General features: G+C 49.4%; 2 protein-coding genes across 4 annotated transcripts in view; both read right to left on the bottom strand.

The window, feature by feature from the left end:
- Positions 1-10,655, bottom strand: part of VCP (valosin containing protein) — a 28,257-nt gene extending 17,602 nt beyond the window's left edge. Inside the window, exons 1-6 of the mRNA XM_081212777.1 lie at positions 10,492-10,655; positions 4,979-5,090; positions 4,392-4,564; positions 2,961-3,103; positions 2,034-2,164; positions 860-991 (exon numbers count right to left, since the gene is read on the bottom strand). Of these exons, the coding sequence (XP_081068903.1) occupies positions 860-991; positions 2,034-2,164; positions 2,961-3,103; positions 4,392-4,564; positions 4,979-5,090; positions 10,492-10,508 (708 nt within the window). The 5' untranslated portion in view covers positions 10,509-10,655. The remainder of the gene's footprint in view (positions 1-859; positions 992-2,033; positions 2,165-2,960; positions 3,104-4,391; positions 4,565-4,978; positions 5,091-10,491) is intronic.
- Positions 10,656-14,168: 3,513 nt separating this feature from the next.
- On the bottom strand, positions 14,169-26,898 carry FANCG (FA complementation group G). Of its 3 annotated transcripts, none has more exons than XM_081213351.1 (14): positions 26,766-26,898; positions 25,101-25,191; positions 23,162-23,293; positions 22,677-22,870; positions 21,881-22,004; positions 20,996-21,126; positions 19,939-20,085; positions 18,997-19,160; positions 18,379-18,445; positions 17,087-17,439; positions 16,451-16,491; positions 15,871-16,041; positions 15,373-15,496; positions 14,169-15,083 (listed from the first exon to the last, which is right to left on the bottom strand). In XM_081213351.1, exons 1-14 carry the CDS (start codon positions 26,865-26,867, stop codon positions 14,972-14,974), a joined length of 1,953 nt encoding a protein of 650 aa, XP_081069477.1. In that variant the 5' UTR covers positions 26,868-26,898; the 3' UTR covers positions 14,169-14,971. The 3 variants fall into 3 exon arrangements, with proteins under 3 accessions (XP_081069477.1, XP_081069476.1, XP_081069478.1); XM_081213350.1 differs by having other exon boundaries at positions 21,848-22,004; XM_081213352.1 differs by lacking the exons at positions 14,169-15,083; positions 15,373-15,496 and having other exon boundaries at positions 15,898-16,041; positions 16,336-16,491; positions 21,848-22,004.
- Positions 26,899-27,213: the final 315 nt, after the last annotated feature.

Below are 27,213 nucleotides of genomic sequence, written 5' to 3' on the forward strand. Positions count from 1 at the left end.
AGCAAGGAAGGGCTGGTTTGCACCATCCTGGTCTGTGCCCGGTCTGCTCTCCCAGTCAGCAAGTGTGTGGGCTTTCACTGCAGCACTCTCTTTGACCTGCATGGTTATCTGCCTGCAGGTAAGTGTGTCTGTGCTGACTGTAGCATGGGGCACTGCTTGATTGCTGGCTGGGTGAATACAGGCTGGAGATGATGCCAAAGGGATTCACCACCATTTCAGGAGCCACAGAGACAGGTGAACGCCCCTATCCCCATGATATAAAATTGTAGGCCAAACATTATGGAAGAGTCCTGCATCCCTCTCCCAGGGTGAGAGCCTGGTTGAGGGGAAGTTTGGTTTGCTGGGGTTCCCTCTTGCCCCGAGTGAGCAGCAGGGGGAGAAGAGTTGGAGTGGATTTATAATCTTCCTTCTGACAGTGTGGGATGTGCATACACCCAGTTTACTATCTGTGGCCCTGATCTCCCAGTCATATACAGTGATAGAAGGTGGCACTCATATTTGCCTGGGTGGGCAGGTGGCAATGAAGACGCTGCCTCAATTTTCACCTTCATTGTGTATTTTAATCTGTCTTTAGGTTATTGCTGATTTTAATGACGATTTGAAAGCTTTAAATAGCTGCTTTTACTAATATTTTTGTTATTTTATTCTATTCGTAAAGTACTTTTGAGATTTTCTACAATCAAGCTATATACAGATTTTATTAAATATAGAGATACACCAGCGCATGATATCAGAGCACTCTTGAAGCAGGTCTCTAGCATTCATTAGTACATGAACACCTGAGCAGAAGCAGCACCTGCAGGACATGTTTGCTACCCACACAGAGTCCAACCCGTCATGAGTGGGGTCAGATACTCACCTTCACACCAATAGCCTTAAAGAGAGCAGGGTGCCGGAGAGGCAGCTCAACCATTTCCTTGATCTGAGCCAACTGCTTTCGACAGCCTCCAATGTCATCATAGCCCACTTCATTCAGGGACTCCTCTTCATCCTGGCATGTTTTCAAGGGACAGAGAATAAATGCACCGAGGACCTCATGGTCAAAGCAGTATGACAACCATATCAGATAAATTCAGAAATGCTAAGTCCCAAGCATACTATATTTTTATGAGCTAGCTCATAAAAGGACTTAAGGACCAAGATCCAGTCAAGTTGGATGAGTGCTTATTTGTGGCTCAGGACCACAATACCTCAAGGGCTGCTACATATGAACTCAGACCATGCAATCATCACTGGAGGCCCTTCTTCATGTGCCTCCTCCATGAGAGGTCCGGAGGGTGGCAGCATGAGAACGGGCCTTTTCTGTGGTGGCTCTCCACTTGTGGAATGCTCTCCCCAGGGAGATTTGCCTAGTGCCTTCATTACATATCTTTAGGCACCAGGCAAAAACCTCTCTCTTCAACAGGCGTTTGGCTGATTAACATTTTATGGCTTTTTAAATGGGTTTGTGCAAGGGAAGGGTCTTATATTTGTTTTATTATGTATTTTTTATTCTCATTTTGTACTTTCCTGTTAACTGCCATGGGATCTTCAGATGAATGGTGGTATACAAATAATAATAATAATAGTAATAATAATAATAATAATAATAATAATAATAATAATAATAATAATAATAATAATAATATTTTCCAACATGGCCCTTAGCCTATGTTATCAAACATTTTCTTTTCCTTCTAACAGACAGTATGTTAAAAACCAGCCGGTCACTATTCCAGATACCCATTTGGGTGGTATAGCACCCAAGGAAGTGATCTCAGTCTACAGCCTTGTCCAGTTCATCTGTCATAGGAACATGTGCCAAAGCTACAATAACCACTTTAGCTGGGAATAGGAAATTCCTGTGACAGGAACATAGCACATGGCTGCTTTGGTATGCAACAGCTCTGCCTTCCTTGCCAGAGGGGGACTTTCCCCCAAGAACCAAATAGCAGACAGTGCTTTTAATCCTCAACTTTGTTTCCCCACCACACCGCTTACGGCCCACTCTAAGTCACAGAATGAGAGCTGTGGAAGAGGCCTGCTCAACTCACCTCTCGTTTGATAGGCTCTCCCTCACAGTGAATCACGGTGTCTGGAGCTACTATGCAATATGGGCTGGGGTCTGTCTCCACCACTTTGAACTCGACTGCACGCATCCCTCCGCGTACAAGGAAGATGTCCCCTGAAATTATCAGCATATTAATGAGGGTCAAGACACCACCCACCTCCAGAACAAGTACTCTCAAGAGTTGTAACGGTTCCCCATCCCTCTACTTAAGAAAGCTCAGAACTGAGGGAGCAGCTGGAGGTTTCCAGAGGAGATGCTTCCTTTACTATAGACTCACAGTGGCACTAGTAGCTCTGGGAACTTCCCCAAAGGGAACAGGAATGGCAGATGTTGCTACTAGGAGAAACGGCAAGCCAGCCTGACCACTACTACCGGGGGGGGGGGGCAGAACTGCAGGGTCTCGCCTCACTTGACTGAATAGGGCCTACAGAATTGTAAAGTTGGCTACACACCAGAAAAGCTCAACACAAGGCCCCTCTGCTCTTGGCTACTTCTCAATGCTTCACAATCAAAAGACCCTCTAGACTTACGGCTTAGACACTGACAGCTGTTTCAAACAGCAAATAATGGTCTAGAGGCAGTTTCTGCAACACCACTGCTCACTGCACATGGCAGGAAGCCACAGACTTTCATTTGGGGCAAAATAGAACTGGGGAAATTTAGTCAAAGACACCAGCTCACAAGCAACCCAAATAAAAGTTTATAGACTTGGACTAAAACTGTTCAGGTGTTTTAGACTCCAGCTCTCATCATCCCTGACCACGCTTTACCAACTGAAAAATTCAGTTGAAGGGAGGCATAAAAATACAATTAATAAAATAACAAACATGCATCTGAATGACAGCAGGTTGAAGAAAGCTTGTCTAAAGTATTCTCCACAGCAGCTTCTCTACTGGTTTAGTGCCCTTACCTTTTCTGATGGGTCTGTATGCTTCCAGGAAGTATGGCTTGAGGTACACCTCAAACAGGTTCCCTGTGATCCCTTCCACTGTGTCATCAATGGGCAGCACATGGATGCGCTTGCCATACTTCACATCTGGACAAGGCTGGATGCTGAAAAGAAAGAATGTGCCTTTGTGACCCTCAAGTGGCCCCCAATTTGCGAACTAGAAACATCTACAAGAAACAACTTCCCAGTCTCGATGAAAAGGACAGGCCAGTCAGCTACCTTTTCACTTCCTTCAGACTTCCTATTCATTTCCAACTTTTCGATGGTGGACTTAGGAACATAGGAATCTCTCTCATCCAGTCAGGACAAGGGGACATCTAGCTTGGTATTGTCTACACTGACTAGCAGCAGCTCTCTGGAGTTTCAGGCAAGGAATCTTTCTCAGCCCGACCTGGAGATGCTGGTGACTGAACCTGGGACCTTCTGCATGCAAAGCAGATGCCCAGTCACTCAGATACAGACTGTCCCTGTCATTCCCCTTCCATCCAGGAAGGGTCCCAGCTCAGGGAAGGTCAAGACTGAGTATCTCCAGGTAGGGCTGGGAGAGGCCCCCACCCGAAACCCTGTAGAACTGCTCACCAGCTCATTTAATAAGGAGTTACACGGTCCAGCGGTCTGTCTCGGAATGAGGCAGCTTCCTAGTCCATTGGTTTTCTGCCCCACCCCACCCTCCAGCTCTTCGGACTTTTTCTTCCAATTTCCTTCTCTCCCCCACCCTCTGCAAAAGGACTGGAAAAAATGCTTCAAACTCTACAGCTCTCTCAAATTCAGCATAATTTATAGAAATAAGTCAATACTGACATAATTTTTTCCAAATGAAGAATATTATGATAATAAGAACCCCAGAACTCATGATAAAAAGAATTCCAGAGACTCCACTGTTACATAGGTACACTGGTTTAATGAGGTAAGAATATGGGGCAGCTTCAGCAGGCAATTTGTTTTGGAGTGAGGCAATTTGTCTTGCAATGTCAATTTAAAGGGGACATTGTTTACCCCCAAATGGAGTAAGTGTCTCCATAGGTCACAGACTATTCAAAGCATGCCAGTTCATGTGATTCCCTAGCCCTACCACATGCTCCCTTCCTCTTAGCAGGGAACACAGAAGTTAGCTTCTCGGCAGTTTTCCTGTTCAACTCTGTTTATTCTAGGTAACAACTGTGTCAGATTAAGCTATTAATCAAGCTCCCCTTGATCAAGTTATTAATTTAACCCATCAATACCTTCATAAACAAGTCCACACCAATGCCACTAATGTTGACAATTCCCTTTACCAACAGGCAACAATAACCAACACAAGGTAGCATGCTTGGAAGAACTCTTTCCACATATTAGCCACAGGCTTACTGACCAAATTAACTCTGTGTGTTTAACAGGACATGCAGACCTCACCTGATCACGTCTCCAAGGCGCACCCTCAGATTGTTGCGAACAACCCTGTTCATGCGGATTTTCTCATCAGAGCAGGTGTCATCAGACAGGACGATGCACACTGCCTCTCTCCTCTTCTTCCCTTTCAGCAGGACTGTATCTCCCCTAAACAGCTGCAATTCATCCATTTTGGCCTGAAAACAGTAAGTGTGAGAAAGCAGGTCAACAACTGAATTTTAAAAACAAATCGGTATATTAATTCTGCTGATCTGAAATTGACTACAACTGGTAATGTACTAGTTTGATAAAAGCATCCAGTTAAGAACAAAATATCAATCAGCAGAAGGGATACAAGGCCGAATAAAGACAAATTTAGGAGAAAGGGTGTCCTGTTGTGGAAACCCACAGGTACCCGGTTGTAACTGTGTGGGGGTGTTAGATATGATGTAAAGCCTCTTCCTGAAAACCCACTGAGCCACTAACAGTCAAAATAGGCAATACAAATAGCCTGTTCAGAGACGGCTTCCTCCATTCTGTGTCAGTCAAAGAGTCACCAACAAATTGCACTTATCAGTGATATAGCTCTCTATTGATAATGTTGAACACACCTGTGACAGTGACACAACACTGTTGTCCTCGTTGATTGCTTCATCAACAATTAGCCGATTGGGCCTGTTCTTCTGCTTGAGAATTGCAGTTGACAAGTCATCAGCTTTGGAACTGTAACAAGAGAAGACAAGAGTTGTTAAGAGCATAGGAGACAGAGCCACACCCTTGTTCAACCATTTTCATTCTATGCATCTTTGTTGCATTTTCTCTTAGGCAAACCTTAGTTGAAAGACAAGTACAACTTTCTATGCAACAAAACTCAAAACAAACATGAGAGCGCAAGGTGTTCTCCCACAGTGCCCTCTACTCTGTTTTCTACTGAGCAGTTATAGAACAGAAACATTCAGAAACCACTTACCATTGAAGAAAGCAAGCAGTGTGGCAAACAACCCACATACAAAGAGCCCCCCCCCCCATTAAGTGATAGTCCCTAGGCAAATCTTGACACTTATTCTGTCAAAATGTTTGTGTAGACTTCCCAGAAGATGCCCAAGCTTAGTCTGCATCAGAACACCAAGAGAGGGGAGGAATTAAAGGGTGTACAATAGCCAGAGTCCTTCTGCAAGCCCTCAACATCTCATTTCCCACATGGAGGTCAAAATTCAACACAGATTAATTGCTCAACCCATTTAAGGTTCTGTGAGCACCTGACTTGCGCCCTGGAAGTGCAGCTGCCGCAGCAATAACACTGCTGCATCAAGCTCTCTAACAACCCCAAAGTAGAGGCACAGAAAGGGTCCCACAAGCACTTCAAGGTTGACAGTTGGGGAAGTTGGACCCCATCAATTAAGCCTTGGTGGGTCATAAACCCTGTCAGTCCAAACTGCCACGAGTCCCCCTTTACCATCACCTGCAGGCAACCTCCCTGGCCAGATACAGAGCAAGATCAAAGACTTGATAACCTAGAGTCCTGAAGGATCACACAGCAAAGGTTCTAAGAAGATAAAGAGCAGCCCTATCCCATCACTTGTTGCTCTACAAACATTTCCACTAGGAAGAGGCAGAATCACTGAAGAGTCTCTTACAATATCCAGTTTGCAGTCCAAATTGTCCAAGGGTTTTTTTTAAAAAAAAAACTAAGCAAGAACTTCAACACGAGTCTGAGAATGTGTTGAACTGAAAGAGGCCTGGGTAAGTTTCATTAGCTCATCAGTTCCACCCTTAAGTTGGAAACTGACACATCATAGCTTTACATTGCCAAAAACAAAAGTGAAACTGACCGTTTCTTTTGCAAAGTTCAAGCAGAAAATACATGAATGGTATGAAAATGGGAGTTCTTCAAGTATTTTGTTCCCTGGCAGATATGCTTATAGGCAAAGCCTAAAAGAAGAAAACCCCTAAGAAATTCAGGACAACACAGTGTGAAATGAGTGAGCCTACTGGAAGTGACTGGTAGATGCTTTGCAGGACGCCAAATAGGACACCAAGCCAGCCCTCCTAAATCTGCCTTCAATGATATGCGGCAACTGAGGAAATACAGATGAGATTACACTAGTTAAGACTGACTGCTAAGATGAAGCACAACTGTTATGGTACCAGCAAACCCAAACTTGGAGGAGGGTGAGAAGCAGCACCTGGGGCCAACTCTCTAGAACTAGAGAAGAGCCAGATATTGTTCGGGCAACTTAATGTGCTCAAGTGTGATGCAGTCAAGTAATGCAATGTGGGGGTTTTCTCCACCATCATATTTTGGCAGGGAACGTGCCATTATTAGACACAAGTTGCTTCATAAAATTGTCAGTCATATGATGAATAGAAATAATGCAATTCAAACTAAGCAACTGGAATGGATTAAGTATCAGTCAGCCCTAAAAAGGTTGTAATCGATTCCCCATCCCCCATTGCATATGCCTGGAAAGCACAGCTTCTCAGGTATGTTAAACAGTTTTCAGTGCCTTCAAGTTTTCTTACCTCTAAATAATGAAAGGGAATAGCTTAAATGAGTGGGAATATCATTAAATGTAATCAGTCTGCACATCTTTAAAAATTTAATTCCAGTAAAATAATCTCGACGTAAAGTATTGAATATGCTTCGGGGTAACATTTAAGTACTCTAAGTGCACTCTTCTAATAATGTTTTTCAGTTCATTTACTTTGGGCTATTGGAAAAAAATTAATATTTATGCAGAACATAAACTTTAGTTGGGTGGCCTTAATGTAAGGCAAACATACATGCTAAATCAAATCACAAAACATATCTGGAAATGGAACATTGAGAAAGTTCTCTGGAAAATTTTCCAGTGCAAGAAAACCCACATTCCTGGTGGCAGAGGATCAACTCCAGGTCCCTCTTACCAATTAAGAGAAGTGAAGAGTGTAAGTACAATACTGGGAAATGTAAGGAGCTATCAGAGAGCTACAGGGAACTGATTTTAACCCTCTTCATGACTTTTGGAATGAGGCACTACCCAGGCAGCAGTCTTCAGAAGAGCAAAGGAAAAGACACTGAGGACAGCTTGAGGACAAAAGCCTCAAGATCCACAGCTGGCTGTACCAATCTAGGTCACTTCCAGTGGAAGACGGTCCTCCAACAGAACATGCAAAAATTGAAAACCGAAGAAAACACAAATGTGAATAAGCAAGCATTGTGGCAATGAAGTTTCAAATAACAGCATGGTGGCTACTACTTTCTGAGAACCAGGCCATCAAGATTCCTGACAGATCTTCAGGAAGATACTTGGCTAGAGGAAATACTGGAAAGCCAAGGGACCAGTCAGCTCTACCACAGAAGACACTTCATTTAGAATTGTAACTGGAAGCAGATTATGGAGAAAGAGATCTGTTGTTTCACAGCTAACCGGAAAGTTGGTTCTTCCAAGCTGCTGTAACTGCATTAAAAATAGAAGGAAGGATCTCAGCAATGACACCTGTGAATTTCAAGCAGCTGGTCTTGCCTCACCCATGTCACCTGAGAACAACCAGGTTAAAAGAAAAACAAATCAGCTTCAGCCAACAAAAGGAAGATGAAGCCTAGATTTGCAAATAATAATTTATGAAGGTTCAGGAATTTTTCTAGGCAACAAAGCTAGTAGGAAAGGGTTCAGCTGTCTGTTTACTATTAGTTAAGAAAAAAGCTAAAAACTGTTAGATTCATGTATTCGAGGACTGTATGTTTAAGTAGAGGAACCAATACTTGTATTTTTGACTGGAAACCAGGGAATTCCACAGGAAGAAAATACTCAAGCATCTACCTACCTGCCAATTATCTTCCTGCTCTCGTGCAAAGTCATCCAGACATACTTTACAAGGTTTTTAAAAGGAAGTTTCTGGCAAGGCTCCTTTCACCTCACAATGTTTGCCAAATTGAGAAGCACCCAGTGATGCAAAATTAATTCCAATACTGATTAGTTAAGTTCTTGTGAACTCAGTGCCCCCAAACTTATCTATTCCAGCCATCAAATTTTTTTAATGTAGCAGAATTAGAAGAAGGAACAAGACTTCTATTGTTATTCTATTGTTAAAGAGAGTGCTGTTTTCATACAAGTGTGTTTTTAGGATGTGAAAAGGGACCATAGTTCACAGGAGCACAAAATACCCAGATTCAATCCCCGACATCTCCAAGTAAGGCTGAGAAGACTTCATGCTTGAAAGCCTAAAGAGCTGCTGCCAGTCAGCTCAATACTGAGCTAGATGGGCCAATAGTAAGAAACAACTCTGGCTATTGTGGGACTGTCCCACCACCCCACTTCCCAGCAGATGCTTCAGGATTCCTGTTTTTAAAAGGGCGTGAGTTTTTTTGCTGCATAACATCAGAAAGCCAAATCAGAGCGAGGGCATGAAGCAGTTTGCTCAGAGCAGGCTTTGTACCAACTCCACAAAGTCAATTAGTTGTTGTGACATCACGCCAAATAAGAAAACAATGCTTCCAGACCTTACTGTTGATTGGCAATTGCTATTCATATTGCAGGAAATCTCGCCCCACCCCAAAAAATGGACAGTACATTTTTGCAAGGTGACAATGTTTCGTGAAATGCTATGTTTCTCTTGTCACTTAACCATGACCGTTTCTCACCTCTCCCAGCATAGCTGTTGAGAGCCCTTTAGGATAATTTTTAAAATTATCCTAAGCATTTAGTTACTCTACCAACAGCCTAAGACCAGCTTGAAAACCCTAACATGTTTCCCTCTGATAGCCAGTGGAGCTCAAGCCAAAATGGAAGAGCCTAATCAGCAAGTGATGTGCAAATTGGTTTTATTTCCATTCCTTGTTCACTTGAGAGTTAAGACCAGGAAGTGGTGAACCTAAGGAGTCCTTCTCTAGCTGGTATCACATGACCAATGCTTTGTGGCTTCCATATGACAAGATGGCTGCCACAGCTAAGAATTCCTACTGAAGCACCCCAGCATGCTACTTTGCTTACTAGCGAGAAAATCCCACGAGGCAGTGTGTTTTGCTAAGTGGAGCAGGTGCAAGTTTAGCAGCCACAATTCTCCCTTGGAACAATGGGAGGTGATGACCAGCTTGAGCATTGTATACTCTACTGAGGCAGCCACATGAGGGGGGACCGGGCTTGAAAGTACCTAATGGCAGCAAGGCCAGTTACCCTGCTGCTGTGCGCTGGGGAGAAAGAGCGCAGCTGCCCAAGAGCCTCGGAGTTCAGCGGGCGAAGCATTCTCGCCAGTGGCTTGAGGATCCATCGAGAAGCATAGAAGCATCTGGCCTGCAACTTGACAGCATGTTGGAGAAGGGACCCCCCCTCCCCATATCTGACAAGTGTGAATCTCAAGGCCCTCGCTTCTTATTAAAGAGGCTTGTTTCTTATGTGAAAGGAAAGATCATTGGAAGCCCAGGGGCTCCTTGCAGGCAATATTCTCCTTTCTGGGGAGGCCCCCTTCCTGCCCCTCCTCCTCCGTGATTCAGCAGCCCTTCGGGAGCCACGTTCAGAAGCTGCCCGGCGACGCCCCCTGAACCGGCAGATCCAGCCAGGGCCGCAGCCCTGGAGGCGCCTGGCGGGGGGAGGCGGCGCTGGAGGCCCGGGGAAGGGAGCCCCACAGCCCCCCGGCCTCTCTCTCTCTCCGCTCCCAGCGCCGGCCCAGGAGGCGGCGGGTGACTCGGCAGAACTGGCGGAGCAGGAAGTGGCCTCGCCGAGAAGGAAGCGCCGCCTCCCTCCGGCTCCGTCCCCCCCCCCCGGCGCCCGGGGGCATCGCGCCCCCCCGGACCCCCCCCCACAGAAAGACCCCTCAATGAGAGGCTGGGGGGAGGAGGCCAGGAAGGAGCCGGCGCCCCCCCCCGCGAGGAAATGATGGCGCGCCCCCTCAAGGAAGGCTTTGGGGGGGGGGAAGAGGCCACGGCGGGGGGAGGGAGAAATGGCGGCGCCTGAGGGAGGGGGGCCTTTTCTGTCTCCTCAGTCCGCCGCCCCCCCCCGTTCCAGGCCTCGTATGGCCGGGTGAGGGAGCGAAGGAGGCGTCGAGGCCTTCCTCAGGCGGCGGCCCGGAGGGAAGGAGGGTCCGGGGGGGTCCTCCTGTCAGGCGGGTCTCCTCCCTCCCTGCCCCCCCCCCGTGAGAGACTCACTCGGCTCCCGAGGCCATGGCGGCAAGGCTGGGCTGCAGCGGTCTCGAAGGGTGGCTGGGCCTGGGCGCCGCGCTCGCTCGCTCGCTCTCTCTGCTCGCTCTCTCCTCGCTCGCTTTCCCCTCACGGATCAGCGCCGACTCATCGGGAGTGACGCTCCGCCCGGCGTGCTAGGCCGCGCTCTGCCTAGCAACAGGTGCCGCGGCGGCCAATCGGAAAAAAGGAAACCGGCCCCGCTCGGCCAATCCGGAGGAGGGGCGGGAAAAAAAGCCGCAAAGCTGCCGGACCCGGAGGTTGGAGGGAGAGGGGGGTCATCCGGGTAGCGCATTCCGTCGGGGACGGGCGGACCAATCGGAAAAATCCCTCGATGCGAAAGGGAGGGGGGAATAGAGGGGGGAGCGCCGCCCGGATTCCTTTTCTGCCTGGCAACGCAGCGCGGATTGGGTGGAGCGACGGGAGCGCCGCAGCCAGTCGCAACGTGACAAGTAGATGATTGGCGTGGCGGGGCAGCCAATGGGAGAGCGCGCGCCCCGCGGACTCTGCGCAGGCTCGGTGCGGAGCTGCGTGGCCCCGGAAGGGGATTTCCCGCCCTCGGCTTGCTGGGGCGCGTGACGTCATAAAGGGGAAGGCGGGGCTGGGGAGAGAGTGCCTCTGAGAATGTGCAGAGCGCGCCGGAGGGAGAGGCGTTGCTGCTGCTGGGCGGGCGGGGCTGCTTTGGCGCAGCGAGGCCAGGCGGGGAGGCTCGGAGCTGCGGCAGAGAAGCCGGGAGCAGCTCTCTCCCCTGCTGCAGCCACAGCGACGCGGCGTCTCCCCCACGCCAAGGATCCTAGACCCACAGGGTCGCAGAGGGTTATCTGGCCCAGGCCCCTGCAATGCAGGAATCCCAGCGAAGGCGTCTCTGACAGATGGCTGTCCAACCTGCTTTAAAAATGTCCACCGCCTTCAGAGGCAGCCCGTTCCACCGTTGTTGTTGTGGTTCCCCCCATAAAATTTTATTCAGGCTTCTCCTTAATAGAATATACTAAAAAACTAACCTAAGTAAAAACAGAGAAAAGAAAAAACAGAGAAAAGAAAATGCAGAGTCCTTTCTTAAATACAGTGGTGCCTCGCAAGACGAAATTAATTCGTTCCGCAAGTCTCTTCGTCTTGCGGGTTTTTCGTCTTGCGATGCACGGTTTCCCATAGGAATGCATTGAAAATCAATTAATGCGTTCCTAGGGAAACCACCTTCAGGCCAGGTCCGGGGACAGTCTGTTCCCGGACCTCTTCTGAAGGCTGGGGGGGGGGGGACAAGGGCTTTTCTTCTCACCCCCAGCATTTTAAAAAACCCTGGGACAGCGGAGGACTTCTCCGCTGTCCGGGCGATCTTAAAATGCTGGCGGGCGGCATTTTAAAATCGCCCCGGACAGCGGAGGACTTCTCCGCTGTCCGGGGCGATTTAAAAGCCCCTGGGAAGGCAGGCAGGGGGGAGCAAAGACTTTCGCCCCCTGCCCGCCTTCAGAAGGTGTTCCCACCCCCCCGCCCGGCTTCGCAGCAGCGCTACGAAGCCCGGCAGCTGGGGCAGCTGTTCCCGCCCCCCCTCCCCCCTTCGGAACATCGTTCCGAAGCCCGGCAGCTGGGGCAGCTGTTCCCGCCCCACCTCCCCCCTTCGGAACATCGTTCCGAAGTGGGGCGGCTGGGGCAGATGTTCCCGCCCCCGCTTCGGAACAGCGTTTTAAAATGCTGGGGGTCGGCAGCGAACGCTCCCGACCCCCAGCATTTTAAAATCTCCCCGGGACAGAGACTTCTCTGCTGTCCCTTGGAGATTTTAAAATGCTGGGGGTCGGCAGCGAACGCTTTGCTCCCGCCCGCCAGCATTTTAAGATCGCCCGGGGCAGGCGGGGGGGAAGGCAGGCGGGGGGGGAGCAAAGACTTTTGCCCCCCGCCGGCCTTCAGAAGAGGTCCTCTTCTGAAGGCCGGCTGTGGGCGAAAGTCTTTGCTCCCGACCGCCAGCATTTCCCTATGGGCTTTCGTCTTGCGATGCAAGCCCATAGGGAAATTCGTCTTGCGAAGCGCCTCCAAAACAGAAAACCCTTTCGTCTTGCGGGTTTTCCGTCTTGCGAGGCATTCGTCTTGCGGGGTACCACTGTACAGTGGTATCTCAGGTTAAGTACAGTGGTATCTCAGGTTAAGAAGTTAATATGTTCTGGAGGTTCATTCTTAACCTGAAACTGTTCTTAACCTGAAGCAGCACTTTAGCTAATGGGGCCTCCCACTGCCGCCACACAATTTCTGTTCTTCATCCTTTAGTCTGTAACCGAAGTGTATATAACCCGAGGTACCACTGTATAGTTCTTAACGCAGAAAGGGGTGCACCCTTCCAGATCTCACCTAGGAACTTCCATTTCTTCCCCCAGCCTCCCACTCAAGGACTTCTTCCCTTCACTGCCTCTCAGGGTCCTTCACCAACCATCCATCACCATGTGTGTATAATCCCAATAATGTCCCAGAGGAGAGGACACCATACCAAACAAAAGGGGGGGGGGAATTGAAGAGGGAATATAAAAAGAAGGGGTGGGGTAAAGGGAAAGGGGATAAAAAGGAATTCTGCTTTTCCGCCTATCAGTTACATAAAAAACATTCACCCTAAGATGACATCCAGTTGTTCTACCTTCTGCTAAGCAATTATTTTCCCAACCTTCAGACCCACATTCCTGCACTGCAGGACCCTTGAGGTCCCTTCCAACTCTACAGATCTATGATTCTATGAAATGTCTCAAATTTTCATTTCCACACAAAAAGTCTAAAAGGGGTTGTCTGATTATTATTAACAATAAATGTCAACAATAATTTTTTTCTAATGACACGTAACAGCTCTGCTTCCAAGCATTCCTCCATATTAAGGCTGCTACATCACTTCTGAAACTTAGCAGAGAGATGTGGGAAGAGTGAGACCCTTTTTTGCAGTCCCAGTGCCAGGTACAACTGCTCTTTGGTCCCTCCAGTTAGCAGGTAAAAAAGTAAAGGTAAAGAGACCCCGACCATTAGGTTCAGTCGTGACCCACTCTGGGGTTGCAGCGCTCATATTGCTTCACTGGCTGTGTTAGCTGGCGTACAGCTTCCGGGTCATGTGGCCAGCATAACCAAGCTGCTTTTGGTGAACCAGAGCAGCGCACGGAAATGCTGTTTACCTTCCCGCCAGAGCAGGACCAGTTTATCCACTTGCACTTTTGATGTGCTTTCGAACTGCTAGGTTGGCAGGAGCAGGGACCGAGCAACGGGAGCTCACCCTGTTGTGGGGATTCAAACCGCCGACCTTCTGATCGGCAAGCCTGAGGCTGAGTGGTTTAACCCACAGCGCCACCCGTGTTACCAGGTAGATAGTCACTATTCATGAGAGGGAGAGTTGATACTTTCAGTTCGACTGACCCAACAGCTATCTTTCCAGGACTCCTAGGGCCACACTATTCCCTCATTAGATGAAAAACACAGGATAGTATTCAACTAAATTTTACTCAAGAATAGACTCATTGAGATTAACGAAAAAGACTTAAATTGGGCCCATTTACTCAGAGTACTCCTTTGCTGAATACCACTCACAGCAGGCATTGCTTCAGACTTCATCCCCTCCACGGCTCTCTTCAAATAATTTAGAACTAAAGATTCCACAAGAGACATTTTGATAATAAAGAGATGAGTCATTAAAAAGAAATACAGGCTTTATAAATTCTTAAGTGCCCTGTATGATGATCAGGCAAATGGAAGAAAATAGCTTATACAACACATCTTTCAAAAGGGGAGCTGGGGGGGGGGGGAAGCAAACCTCTGTGTCACCCAACATCTTTTGGGCCGCCCCAGTACAGCTTGGAAAGAGAAGCTACCCAGAATCAGATGAACAGGAAAGCCGACAATTGTGCCCACAGACCAAAATGGAGACACCACAAACCCATCTGTGTGCTGTTACCACATGGTGCTATGTTTGCAATTCTCTCTCTTGTAAATGCCAAGCAACATGACTGATGGAGCCCTGGGCATAAAGGATAAGCACAAAGGAAGAGGCAGCAAGAGGACAGAGCTAGGCTTGCTTCTACCTCAGGAATGGATTGTTGTGTTGCCAGTTAAGAAAGCGCCCCCTCCCCACCCCTTCCTCCCAAATCTGCAGCAAAGGGCACCTGGAGATTTTCACAATACTGTGGGGCTTCGTTTTACAAATACCTGGACCAAAGTCAACCCTCTTTGCTTGCTTCCTCCTTCCACTAAGGACATAATCTCAAAAATAACAGAATCATACAGGAGCAAAGACATGTGGAGCTTCTGCAAAAACCCCACATCCATTCCACTAGGACGAGGGTCACGGTCATCACTTGTCTTTGGTGACTGCAACTGAAACACTCCCCTTCCCAAAGGCAAAGCGGAGCCCTGGAAAATCCGCTGAGGAAGCTGTCTGGCAGAAGGGCCTGGCAAGGACAGAGGAGAGGCAGCGGCAGCGGCAGCAGCAGCTCCTCTAGGGTCCCTGGCTGCTTGCCGCAAGGAAGCTTCCCACATTCTTGGCGAGGGATTCTGTGTGAGGAAACTTCGTCTGCCTCATACATGGCTGCAGGTATATCGGGAAGGATCTGAAACATAAGGAGGGAGGGGAGAAGTTGGTGTCAGTGGTTGCTAAATGACGGAGGGTAGGAGGAGAGCATGTTCTATGGTGACCAGTGCCAAGGGCAAGAGGGAAGAGAGGCCCAAATTGTGGCAAGCAGCCAAGAGACCAAGGCCCTCCCTGCAGTCTAAGCATCGTTGGGGTGGAAAGTCGCAGCAGCAGAGTGGGAACCTAGATGGACTCCTCCCACATCCAATACTGCGCTTCCTCATCCTCTGTTCAGGGGGCAGGGACAGGATTCAGCAGCATGCACACACCTTTCCGCCTCTTCCTCCAAGCCTCCAGCGTTCACATGGAGCTTCTGCCAGTGGGCAGCTGCCTCCTGCCTTCGGTCCAGCTTCCAGAGGGTGTGCGTAAGGTACAAATTAGCAGAGGGCCTGTCTGTAAAGCACAAAGGAAGCGGCATGACCAGAGCTGGCCTCAGGGCCGCTGGGGACCCCAGGAGAAATCCCAACATGTCCCTGCCCTCCCCACACTGGATCTTGCTGAGTGGCCCCATCTCGCCCACCGCCTTGCTCCACGCCCTCCCCTCCACCAGGGGCAAAAAGGGCCTGCATTTAGTCTGCCCCAAAGAGCTCCAAATTCTGTCTCCTACTTTACAGAAGTTACCTAAGCATACATCTAAATACTTACTCTGCATAATTTATTTTGCATGCTATGAAAATTACTCGAGCCTCCCCACCCACTCCTTTAACCACTGGACTGACTGGAGGCCAGGCCCCTCCCATAGGTAGAGGATTCCTAGCTGTAGGTACCTGGACAGACAAGCAAGCTGTGTTGGAAATCCGCCAAAGCCTCTTTATTCCGCCCCAGATGCAGGAACTGGATCCCTCGTCCAGTCAGGGCCAGCTGCCTGATTTGGGGAAGCACCTTTGCTTCTGACAGCCCCATCTGCTCTGCCTCCTTTCCAGTGCTGCTATTGCTGCCTGGTAGAGAAAGAAGACAGTTGCCCTTGGGTTTCGCTCTCCCAGCCATGAGCCAGAGAGGTCAACAGAAACAAAGCCAATTCTCTGGCCCTGTTCTCTCCCTGCCTGCTGCCCTTTCTGCAGAGTCTACTCTTGTTCCCACATGCAAGGGGGGGGGGGTCAAGAGAAAGAAAATGGAAGCAGAAACCTCTCATGCCAAGTGGCTGGACTTCAACTTGTGATGTCACAAAAGGACCAGTCTGGACTCATGGCATGATTAAACGAGAGGTGAGGACTCTCCTAAACCATTCCCACCTTGGGCAGCAGTAGGTTAGCTCTAGCCCTACAAAAGGGCTTTCCCCAGCTCCAGAAATCACTCCAGCCAAGAGGAAGGCAGACAGAAACTGGCGGTAAGCATCCCGATCCATACCTGTGGTCACAAAATGAACTCTCAGAAGATCATTAAGACACCTGTTGGGGAAGGAGCAAAGCACAATCATCTTAGGGCTCTCAGATGAAAGCCAGAGTCAAGAGAATTTGAGGGGCTATTCAGGTTATCTACTCAGTTTTCCTGACAGAAGGGGGAACAAGCACTTATGGGCATGCTGGCGGGTTTTGGCCTGCATGCAACCAGACCACACAAGCACAGAAACTAGACCCTGGGGCCGGCTTCTCATTTCAAGGCTGCAAAGAGAAGCTCAGGGGTGGAAGCAGGACTTTCAACACTCTTTGCAGCTCCTCAGCAGACTCCATGGCAAGCAGAACCAAACCAGGAGGCATGCAGTTGTTCCTTTGAGCTGCGGGATCTGGGGTCCTGGGGCAGAACATGGATGTTTTAAGTACCAAGGTAGACACAGCCTTCCTTAATGGGACACATCCATGAATATCCAGGGAAAGTCCCTGGACAACAGGATGAGGGCTGCATCTAATGCGCCATCCTGTCTCACAAGGCCAGTTCCCTTCAAACGGCTGCAAGAGAATGCTCTCCTAGCATCCAATTAAGGGACGGACAGGACGAGGCACTCAGAACCATCTTCCCTGGATCACAAACCGGGAGCCCGATTACCTGCTCAAGTGGCTTATGGCTTCCTTGGCTTCTCCTAGCCCAGCCCATGCCAAGCCCTGGATCAAACAGGCAGCTGCTTGCCAAAGGACGCAGAGCAGGCTCTCCCTCTTCCGCTTCAGGAGGTTGCCAGCAGAATTTGTCAGTGAGGACCCAGCGGGCCCCGGGAGGTCCTCTGCAGCCCCCAAGTCCAGCTCAATTGGCAGCCTCTCGGGGATCAGTCCATTCATCCGGGTTGCCACCTCTTCGCACACTGCAATGGCATCTCGATGCCTGGCGAGCTCTTCCAGGGCAGAGGCAGCCTCTAAGAAGACCTCGGGGATCCTGGGCAAGGCCAGCTCACCACACAGAGACACCTACAGAGGAGGAGGGCCCCACCCAAGGATCAGAAGCTGCTGGGTCCACAACAAGGAACACAGCACAGGCACTAGAGGAAACAATGCTTGAGAGCCAAGAGTGCTCAAGAAATTGGGCAGGCTCGGATGCAAATGTCTCAGGCCACCATCAGCTGCTGAAGCCAACATGGAAGCCAGGATAGCAACTGATACATGAGAAAGACTGGGGGGGGGGGCGAATCCCTCACTTCTTTATCGTTGCTGACAAGGGTCCTCCTTGGCTACGGCTGCCCCAGAAAGATGCTGGGGTCACTGGGTGTATTGGGGCAAGTCAGCACTGACTTACCCAGAGGGTTACTGTGAAAGGACACAAGTCTTCAAAGTCATTTGCACACAAGGAGAAGCATCACCTCAAGGCTGAATGGCCACCATGACCTCCATGTGCCCTTGAAGATTGCAAAACATTGCACTCATCTCCCTGGGACGCTTCTGGCACTGGCTTCCTGTTATCTTCGAGAGACTGTTCAAGATGCTGCTGCTGACCTTCAGAAGGCAGAATACCACCACCGCCACCCTCTGCCCCAGTAACTGAAATCTTTCTCTCGACAACTGCACACATGCAACACATTGGAAGAGCAAGGAGCGTTACCAAGCCCTTGCAGATTAGGAAGCACAATTCAAAAAGCAAATGTAAAACAGTCTGTCAAGCTCCAGTTGGAGAACTATTTAAACTGGTAGCTGCATAAACCCCATACATTTATGCCAGAATTCGGGGGATGATTGCATTTATCTTGTTTCTTTATGGAGCTGTTTAAGTGGACTTTCAAGCTACTTGCTACATTTGTTATTTGATTTATTGTTAGCCCGTTCTCTGCTATTGTTGAGAGTGGGAGGCTTGCACATTCCTTCAAACAAAAACCAGCAGATGGCATGAAGATTAAATAGCTGCAAGGTGCCAACCTGGTGAAGAGGCCCTTCCTGGAACAGAGCCAAGAGGTCCAGGTAGTGCTCCACTGCCTCACTCACCCTGCAGGAGAAAAGAAAACAGCTTGCTTCCACGCCTAATCCAAGGTGCTCATATTAGTATTTAAAGCCTTAAATGACATAGCCCCACCCCAATATCTGAAATACCCTCTCCCCCTCTTTAGCTTGGCATCTGGCAGTTAAGGTGTTTTTGTTTGGGGTTGTTGTTTTTGCCATATTTATACTGCTCTGGAATGGTTTTACTTGTTTTTATCATTGTGATTGTTTCATCTGTTTTTATAATTGAATACTGTATGGTTGTAACATTCCCTGGGCCCTAATGGTGGATAAGGAATCTGATAAATAAATGAAAATAAACAACAGGAGCTGCAAGGACCTACAAGGACATCCCATGGGCCTCCTAAAGACAGCTCCCTGCCCTCATTCAAAGTGAGCTCATGAGCTGATGAACCATTTCCTTCCAGCAGGAGTCTCCTGTTAGTAATTTGAGATGCCTCAGGAAAGTTCTCCCTAGAGAAAACTGAAGCCAACAATTCCCTCCCCACCTCAAGTGAGCAACCAGGGAGACTTACGTAACAGGAGGGGGGCACTCACCTCCCCGCCTGGAGGTTCCTTTTTGCCAGCAAATATTTCACATCTGACGGACAGTTCTTGACAAAGATGCTGCTCAGTTGTGAAGCGCAGGTGAGCAGCTCCATTTGGATCAGGAAACATGGACTGGCAAGCTCTGCCGTTACCCGTGCAGGACCATCCAGAGCCTGAGGCAGGGAGAGGGGGGGGGGAAACGGGAACATTGGTGATTTCAGAGGCAGAGCTAGCTGCTCCAGCACCTGTGCACCCAGGGGTGGGGCCATGGGGACGGGGCAAGCGTCCTGGGGGGCACCGCGGGGAGGATCTCAGGGCAAGACACCCATGGGGGGTGGAGCGAGCCGCCCATGACCTGCTTCTTGGGGGGCGGAGCCTGGGAGTGGGGGGCAACAGTGCAATGCCCACCCATGACTCCTAAGCCTCCCCCGAGCTGTCAAAACAAAGGGGGAAAGGCCGCAGGCAAGGCGGCACAGCTCTGCCCCTTCGCCCGACGGCTCAGAGTAGGCTTGGGAGTCACAAGCGGGTGGTGTGCCAAATGTCACCCCCTTCAGTGATGACACCCAGGGCGAAGCGCCCCCACTGCCCCCCTTCCTCCGCCCCTGGGTGATTCAACATGAGTGGAATAGTGCATCCAAGGAGAGATCTGCATTGGCTAACTCCTCCTGCCCTTCTTCATGAGGGGATATTGGACCCTGAGAAGGAAGGGAGGAAGGGAGGGAGGGAGGGAGGGAGGGAGGGAGGGAGGGAAGGAGGGAGGGAGTCCAAGGAAAATGGCTGGTCTGCCTGGACCAAGGGCAGGCAGGTATCTATAGCCACCTCCTGGCCAGTCGGCTCCCTCAGCTGTCAAGTAGGGAGGGGACCAAGCCAGTTCTTCTCAGGCAGAGCAGTTGCAGTGCCAACGCAGCCTCTTGGCATCATCAGGCAGGGATAGGAAACCCTTAGACACACCTGATACAGCAGCACCAGGACCTCCAGCTCAGCCTCCAGAAGCCCCAGTTGGTGGTACAACAGGGATGCTTGGTACAGGGCAGGGAGGAACGTGAAATCCACCTGCAGGGCTCGTTTCAGGTACTGAATTGCCATCTGCGGCTTGTCCTGGAACACAGAGGAGCAGATGCAATACGAAGCGCCAAGATCCAAAGGTGCTTTGCTTTAACCTGGGGCATAAAACTACCAATAAACAAAGGTGCGTAGCAGAACTCCCATAATTCTCTGCTTGTGCATTTGTTGTTCTAGAGATCTGTGAAAAGCTGGTTTCTGATCACAGGCTGAGGGTTAAGGCCCCCCCCCCCCATTGTATAATCGTAGAAATGCTTTTATTGCTTTTAGTGTTTGTACCTACAGTATTTCATCATGTTTTATCTCATTGCACACCACTTCAAGAGTGGTATTAGTAACCCTAATTTACTAAATACGATGTTTAACATTATTTATTATAGGATATTTCTCTAAAATATTTCTCAATATTTTAACATTATTACTGCTTGGCAAGAAAACATTTGCAATTTGTATGTTTTATCGCAAGAATACTGCAGTATGAGAAATTCTACCCACCTGGTTCTTTTGAAGCATTGCCTTTTAGTTTAGAATTTTTAATTCTTATTTTTAACGCGCAGAATTTTAAATGTTCTACCATGTATGCTTTTTATCACTATGAGTTGCTCTGAGATGTTTTTGTAGTAAGTGACAAATGCATGTAATAAATACATAATTTTAGGCCTTTCCTGATTAATAAGCCAAATTCCTGGCTCTCTGGCATTAGCAGTGCTCCCAACAGGGGAGTGGCAAGGCAGAGCTCCCCCTGGCAAGGGGAAAAGAGAACTTAGACCAACATGGCACTTTCTGCTGCAGCTCTCAGAACCGCTAGAGGCCCCACACTTCAGGGGCATATTGACTCAGTTTTGCCCTAATAGCAACACTTTCCCCCTTTCCTTCCCTGTGCTGCGTTCACAAGCTGTGCCACCCTGCCACCCTGTTACCCTCTCCCCCCTCAATGCACCCATACCATTTTCAGGTTGCAGCATCCCATTAAGGTGAAGATCTGGGCAAGGCGCCGCCTAGAACAGAGTCCCGTAGCAGCTGTTTGGAGAAGGGCAACAGCGGCAGGGAGATCACCGGTTTCCAGTTCCTGAACTCCTGGAACAGAGAGGAAAACCTCAAGCTAGCCCTGTTCCCACCTACTGAGTAGAATTTGACACAGAACTCCAGGAGCTGCATGACCAAAGCAGAACAGAGCGTGGTCCCCCATCTTTTGTTTGGACTAGGGTTTACACAGAGAAGTATTTTGTGCTATGGGGTTTTTAAAAATAGGTCTTAAAAGCTGCTATTACAGTTACTGAACATTAGCAGAAGCTCAACAGGAAGAACATTTAAACAACAGAATCAATTATCTTGGTGGGTGCTGGGCTCTACCTCACAGGAGGCTGAAAAGCCATCTGTTGGTGGGGAGAGGGGTGCTCTAAATCTCTGGTTTCCCCCCTCTGAGAAAGGGGTTGGTCTAGACTGCCTACAAGACCCGCCCCCCATTATACAATTCTATTATCCAGACTTTGCTCCTGAGACAGAGTGGAAACAATTAAAACAAGTCTATCTAACATCCGAGCCAGAAGAGCAACTGGGAGTGCTATAGCTTTGTTATAATCCAAAACCACATCCTCCTCCTCTTTCTCAGAGGAAAGCATTTAATCTGCCTTGGCAGAATCAATCCCTGACTTAAGTACCCTGCAGACGGACTGATTTTGCCTCCCTAGCAAGTGGCTTCCTAGCAGAAGCAACAGTAGCTGCCAAGGTGCGGGTCAAAAGAGAGAAGGCGTACAGAAGCAGCAGGCATGCGGAGAGTGGGAAATCCCAGCCCCACCTTGCAGAAAGGCAGCCGAAGTCCACAGGATACCTTTCAACTCTTGGACACTCTGCACAAGGAGGGGGTCAGACTCTGCCATGTCAGGTGGCTGCCACATCTGGAGCAGGGAAAGGAACTTGTTCTGATGGCCATGGCAAGGAGGAGGCCTCAGGCTCTGGAAAAGGAATGACGGTTCGTGGTCAAGAGTCCTGCGGCACTTTAAACACTAGCAAATTTCTTGGAAGAACAGAAGAGCAACTCTGCTGGATCAGACCCAAAGGGGGCACACCTAGTCCAGCATCCTGTGACTGTCATGGCCAACCGGATGACTCTTCCGCAAAGCCCAAAAGCAGGACTCTCCCCATCTGGGCTCCCCTGTAACTGGTCCTCAGAGGCATCCTGCCTTCAGGACTGGATGTGGTGCCATTCTCTACATGCCAGCCAGGCTGGCAGCAGGGAGAGTCAGAGGAGAGGCTAGAGGAAGAGGGGAATGCCTGCTTCAGACTATAGGCAGGCAACTGGGCTTACCAGGTGGAACTGCAGAAGCCCTCCTGTTCTTTTGCTGTTCCTTTTCCTAGCCCATGGCCTCTCAGGCTGGTTACTGGTGTGTGATTCAACCAGGGCCAATGAACAGTCAGTGCATGCCAGGACTTTCATCAGAGCTCCTTGCAGTCCCACAATTTAAGCTGAATGGTCATGTAGAGGTTGATGAGAGGCCCAACTACCTGCTGCAGCACCGCAAGCTGCCATCCCATTTGCAAAGGGTGGGGAAAGCTTTCACTTAGGAGGGAAGGGCGAGCAATGCCTCAGTACAGATGCTATGCAGCTCCAGGCTGCTGTTAGCTACCTTGGCGCCGTTCAGAAGCTGAAAGAGGCCTTCCGCGGTTGCGAGGCGGTTTGCTGCAAGCCACAGCACCCCCTGCAGGGCAGCCAGTCGATGCAGAGGGGCCTGCAGTTCTTGAAGGGTATCCTCCTGGAGCACCCTCTGCCAGCGGCCCTCTGAGCCAAGTCCTCGGCCAGACACTGCACACACATCTAGAACTAGAAGACAGACAGAGGAAAACCTGCATGGATATAACTTTCAGTCAAAGGTGGGGCTGGGGAGAGAAGTGCTGCATCGCAGGATTCTTTGCACATAGAGAAAGACCAGGCTCCCTCTAGAGTTACAGGGGGATTTGGAACCTGGGGGGAGAGGAAGAATCCCCTCCAACTCCAGCATCCCACTTCCTCAAAAAAACAGGGCCAGCAGCAAAAACATCCAGGTATGTATTTATTCATGACTTTGATTCTACCACCCATCATTCGGAGAGCACATGGAGACATTTCTCTTACCCCTGCTCAGCCCATGATCTATCGCTCCCAATAGTTTCTCGCCAGAGTTGCTAGAGAGGCAGATATCAAACACCAGGGAATTGTAGAGGATAGCCAGCTCCAGTGGCAGAGCTGGGAGTGCAGCTGGAAGCCCTGCAAAACAAGAGGGAGAGAGAATTCAAAGGTGAACCCTTCCATCCACCTGAAGAACTCACCAGGTAGCCCCATGTCAATGGTCATTGGGGGTCAGCACCCAAGGGGTTTGCGGGATCTGAGCACCCAAAGTCAGGAAGGGCAGGCAGGCGCTTTCAGGTTCCAGACTTGGCAGCAGTGAGGTTAAGGAAGGATGGCCAGCCAGAGTTCGGGAGTGAGAGTCTAGCTGTTCACACAAGACAAGAAGCCCATTCCACTCTGGAGCAGAAGATGCAGCTCTTTTTGCTGAAGCTAAGCAGGCCTGGGCCTGGCCAGTGTTTGGATGGGAGACCACCTGGGAACTGCCTTGATTCTCAAGGTGGAAGAAAAGCAAGAGATAAAGGACTAAATAAGCAAATCATACTTTTCCTGTTGCCGTCACCTGGACGGTCCTCTCTTGAAAACTGAGACTGCGGGGAACCAATCCAGCCGGACTGAAACAAAAGCTATCCTAGTCATTTTTCAGCTTAACTTGTGGAGGGGTAGATTGTTCACCACCCTCTCCAAGGCAAAAAAACCAGCCAGAAACGTGTGAAGAGAGCAAAGCAGCAAGGAAATCCAGATTCCTTACAATCAGCTGGGGTGGCCCTGTTGGGTGGTGCTGCCACTGGGGTTTCCTGTGACAGGGCCTTCTGGGTGGTGGTCCCCTATTTGTGGGATGCCCTCCCTCGTGAGGGTCTTCTGTCTCCTTCACTATTAACTTCTAAGAGAAAGGGACTTTTTTAAAAAAAAGAACAAAAAGTATCACTGTTTACCCGGCATTTGATGGCTTAAAGTTCTATCTCTGGCTACTCTGAAATTATTGGTTTGGGAGTAGGTGGTTGCTTTTTAAATTGTTTTATAGAACACTGCTATTCATTGGGTTGCATTTATTAGAAGTTTTAATTGTATTGTTTTAGAATTGCCTGGGGGTTCTTTAGAGGAAGGTGCAGGATACAAATTGAATATTCACCCCAGTGCTTTACCAGCTGCACTGGCTCCCGGTGGAGTATCGGGTCAGGTTTAAGGTGCTGGTTTTGACCTTTAAAGCCCTTTGTGGCTTAGGGCCCTCATACTTACGGGACCGCCTCTCCTGGTATGCCCTGCAAAAGACCCTAAGGTCCATTAATAATCATAGTTTAGAGGTCCCGGGCCCTAAGGAAGTTAGATTAACAAGGGCCAGGGCCTTCTCAGTGATGGCTCCGACCTGGTGGAATGCTCTGTCCCATGAGACCAGGGCCCTGCAGGATTTAACTTCCTTCCGCAGGGCCTGTAAGACAGAACTATTCCGCCTGGCTTTCAATTTGAACCTGGCCTGATCTTTCGTTCCCCTTCCTTCCCTCCCCCTCCCCTTTTTGTGAAGATTGCACGCTCTGGGATTCCACAGCTGGTTCTCCCCTGGTCTCCTCACTGGCCCAAGCAGGATTTTGATTTTTGATTTAATTGTTATTTACGTTTTATACCGTATTTTATGCTTTTTTTTTTGGTATCATCAATTAAGTGTTTTAAATTTGTTGTTAGCCGCCCTGAGCCCGGTTTCCTGAACCGGGAAGGGCGGGGTATAAAATAAAAATTTATTATTATTATTATTATTATTATTAAATAAAACATGCAGAAGGAAACCAGGCTTAACCCCATATGGCCCCAAAGCCTGCTGGCTTCAGTTTCATCAGGGAGAAGTCAGCCCAGAACTTCACCATGAGCTGCCCCACACTTGTGCCACAGAGGGGCCTGGCTACTGCCCATTTTCCGGCCTACCAATAAAGGTTTTTTTTCCCTGAACTGCTACCTTGGATCTTCTGAAGCAGCTTAGTGAAGGCGAGCTGGCACTCGTGAGCCGTTTGCGTCACTGAACTGTCAGGACCTGGAGAACTTGTCACCTGCCGAGAAAAGAGGAGGAGGGAGCTTGAAGGTCCAGAGGAGGTCAGAAACAACGGCCATGAACAGATTCTAGGACAGGAGCAAAGACACTTTACAGTAAGATGGGGCTCTCACAACAATCAAAAGTACAGTAGTACAGTCGTACCTCGGAAGTCTAACAGAATCCGTTCCGGAAATTCATTCAACTTCTGAAACATTTGGAAACCAAGGCGCGGCTTCCGATTGGTTTCCGATTGCGCAGGCACGCTGGAAACAATAGCAGAAGCCACGCCGGACGTTCAGCTTCCAAAAAAAGTTTGAAAACCGGAACACTCACTTAGGGTTTTCGATCGTTTGATTCCCAAGGCATTCGGGAGCCAAGGTACGACTGTACTTGTTAGATCTCACACAGAACTAGCTGGACCACTATAGAGACACTGTACCAGACTCCTTTTCTTCTGTAAGCCCAAGGGCTGTCTATTATTACTGATACTACTCCACCCTGAGAGTCATTTTGGCACAACCGTGGGGCAAAAATGCTTTAATTAATAAATTTATCTCCTTCAGGTTAAAGCCAGAGCTTGTATGTGAGGGCCTAACTGCAGGCAAGGCAGCCTAACATCACCGCCACAAACCTCATTATCCACCGTATGTTCTCACGCCTGTGAGAGACTTCCATAGGAATGTCATTGCTGATGGAATGCTCCAACTGGGTAACATAAAATAATGTAGTTTAAAATGGGGGTGGGAGTAATAGGGTGGACTTTGCATGCAGGCTGGCATGAATCTACAAAAGCCATTTTCCTAAATGGCCATTGGGCCTGCTCTTCATACATTTTAACTGTATGATTACAAACCACCTTGAGACTTATTATTATTATTATTATTATTATTATTATTATCATTATCATTTAGTTATATATAACCACCCTTTTTCCTGAGGTGGACTTGATGCAGCTTACAGATAAAATATTCAGTTTTATCAGCTAATGCTATATTTCTCAATTTCTCTTCCATGGTGTTTGTTTCACTGTTTTCTAAACTATATGCAAAATTAATAGAATCGTAGAGTTGGGAGGGGCCCGAGGGTCATCTAGTCCGACCCCCTGCAAGGCAGGAATTTAATAAGAGTATTAAAAATGAAAATAATAATACAATAAATGAAATGTAAACATTTCTTTTTTAAAAAGGGTTTCAGTAATAACAACAATCAACTGTGGCGTTTCAGTAACAGCCAATATTATGATCAAAACACGGAGAAGGGACTGAAGCGCCGGGCTTGAGGGGGACCCTGACGCCGCCCCCCCCCCCCAAAGGGCTTATGGCCCCGAGTCCAGGAGGAGCCCCCGCTCGTGCCCAGCAGCTGAGAGCGGCTCGCTCCCCCGGCTCCGCTTCCAGGTGTTCTTGGACTACGACTCCCATCAGCCCCGGCCAGGAGGTCTAGGGTGCGGGGCTGAGGCTGCGCTCGCGGGGCCTGATGGGAATTGTAGTCCCAGGCTCCTGAAGGGCCCCCGGCTGCCGTAGCTGAGCAGCCGCTTTTCCTTCGCCCTCGGTCGGGCGTCGCTCAAGGGAGGCCGCCGCCGGGAAGAGGTACCGTCCGCCAGCGCCGCGCCAGCCCGTCGTTCTCGCCCCGCCAGAGGTCCAAGCAGCTCCCGCCGCCAGCCATGGAGCAAGGCCTCGCCGTCGCCGCCGCCATGGAAACAGGCCCCACCCCGCTGTCTCTATTGGCCGCGCTCAGCGCGCTGGCGGCTCTCATTGGGCGGGCGGACGGGTTGCCGTGACGTTCAAGCGCGGGCGGCAAAATTGAGCAGGGCCGGCTACGGCGCCCGAGACGGCCCATAAAGCTCTCGAAGAGCAGGACGATCCGCAGTCTCTAAGGCCGCCTGCTGTCTCGTTGCGCGGCTGCCCAGGCGCCGCAGGTTCGATCCCCAGCAGCCCCACTTCCGGGGCCCTCGTGTCATTTTCATTATATTCCCCCCTTTTCTCCCAAAGAGCTCAGAGTGGTGCGCATGATTCTCCAACCTCCCCCTTTAACCCGCAAA

Source organism: Podarcis bocagei (genome assembly GCF_964188305.1).
Source record: "Podarcis bocagei genome assembly, chromosome: 11".
Classification (NCBI taxonomy): Eukaryota; Metazoa; Chordata; class Lepidosauria; order Squamata; family Lacertidae; genus Podarcis; species Podarcis bocagei.

What these genes read in the sequence shown, in the direction of transcription:
- FANCG (XM_081213350.1), bottom strand. Translation starts at nt 26,867, where the DNA reads ATGGCGGCGGCGACGGCGAGGCCTTGCTCCATGGCTGGCGGCGGGAGC. An exon ending in AGCTTCTGAACGGCGCCAAG is followed by an intron (nt 22,005 to 22,676) that starts GTAGCTAACAGC and finishes TTCCTTTTCCAG; the next exon opens with AGCCTGAGGCCTCCTCCTTG. An exon ending in GATGCTGCAACCTGAAAATG is followed by an intron (nt 20,086 to 20,995) that starts GTATGGGTGCAT and finishes TCTGTGTTCCAG; the next exon opens with GACAAGCCGCAGATGGCAAT.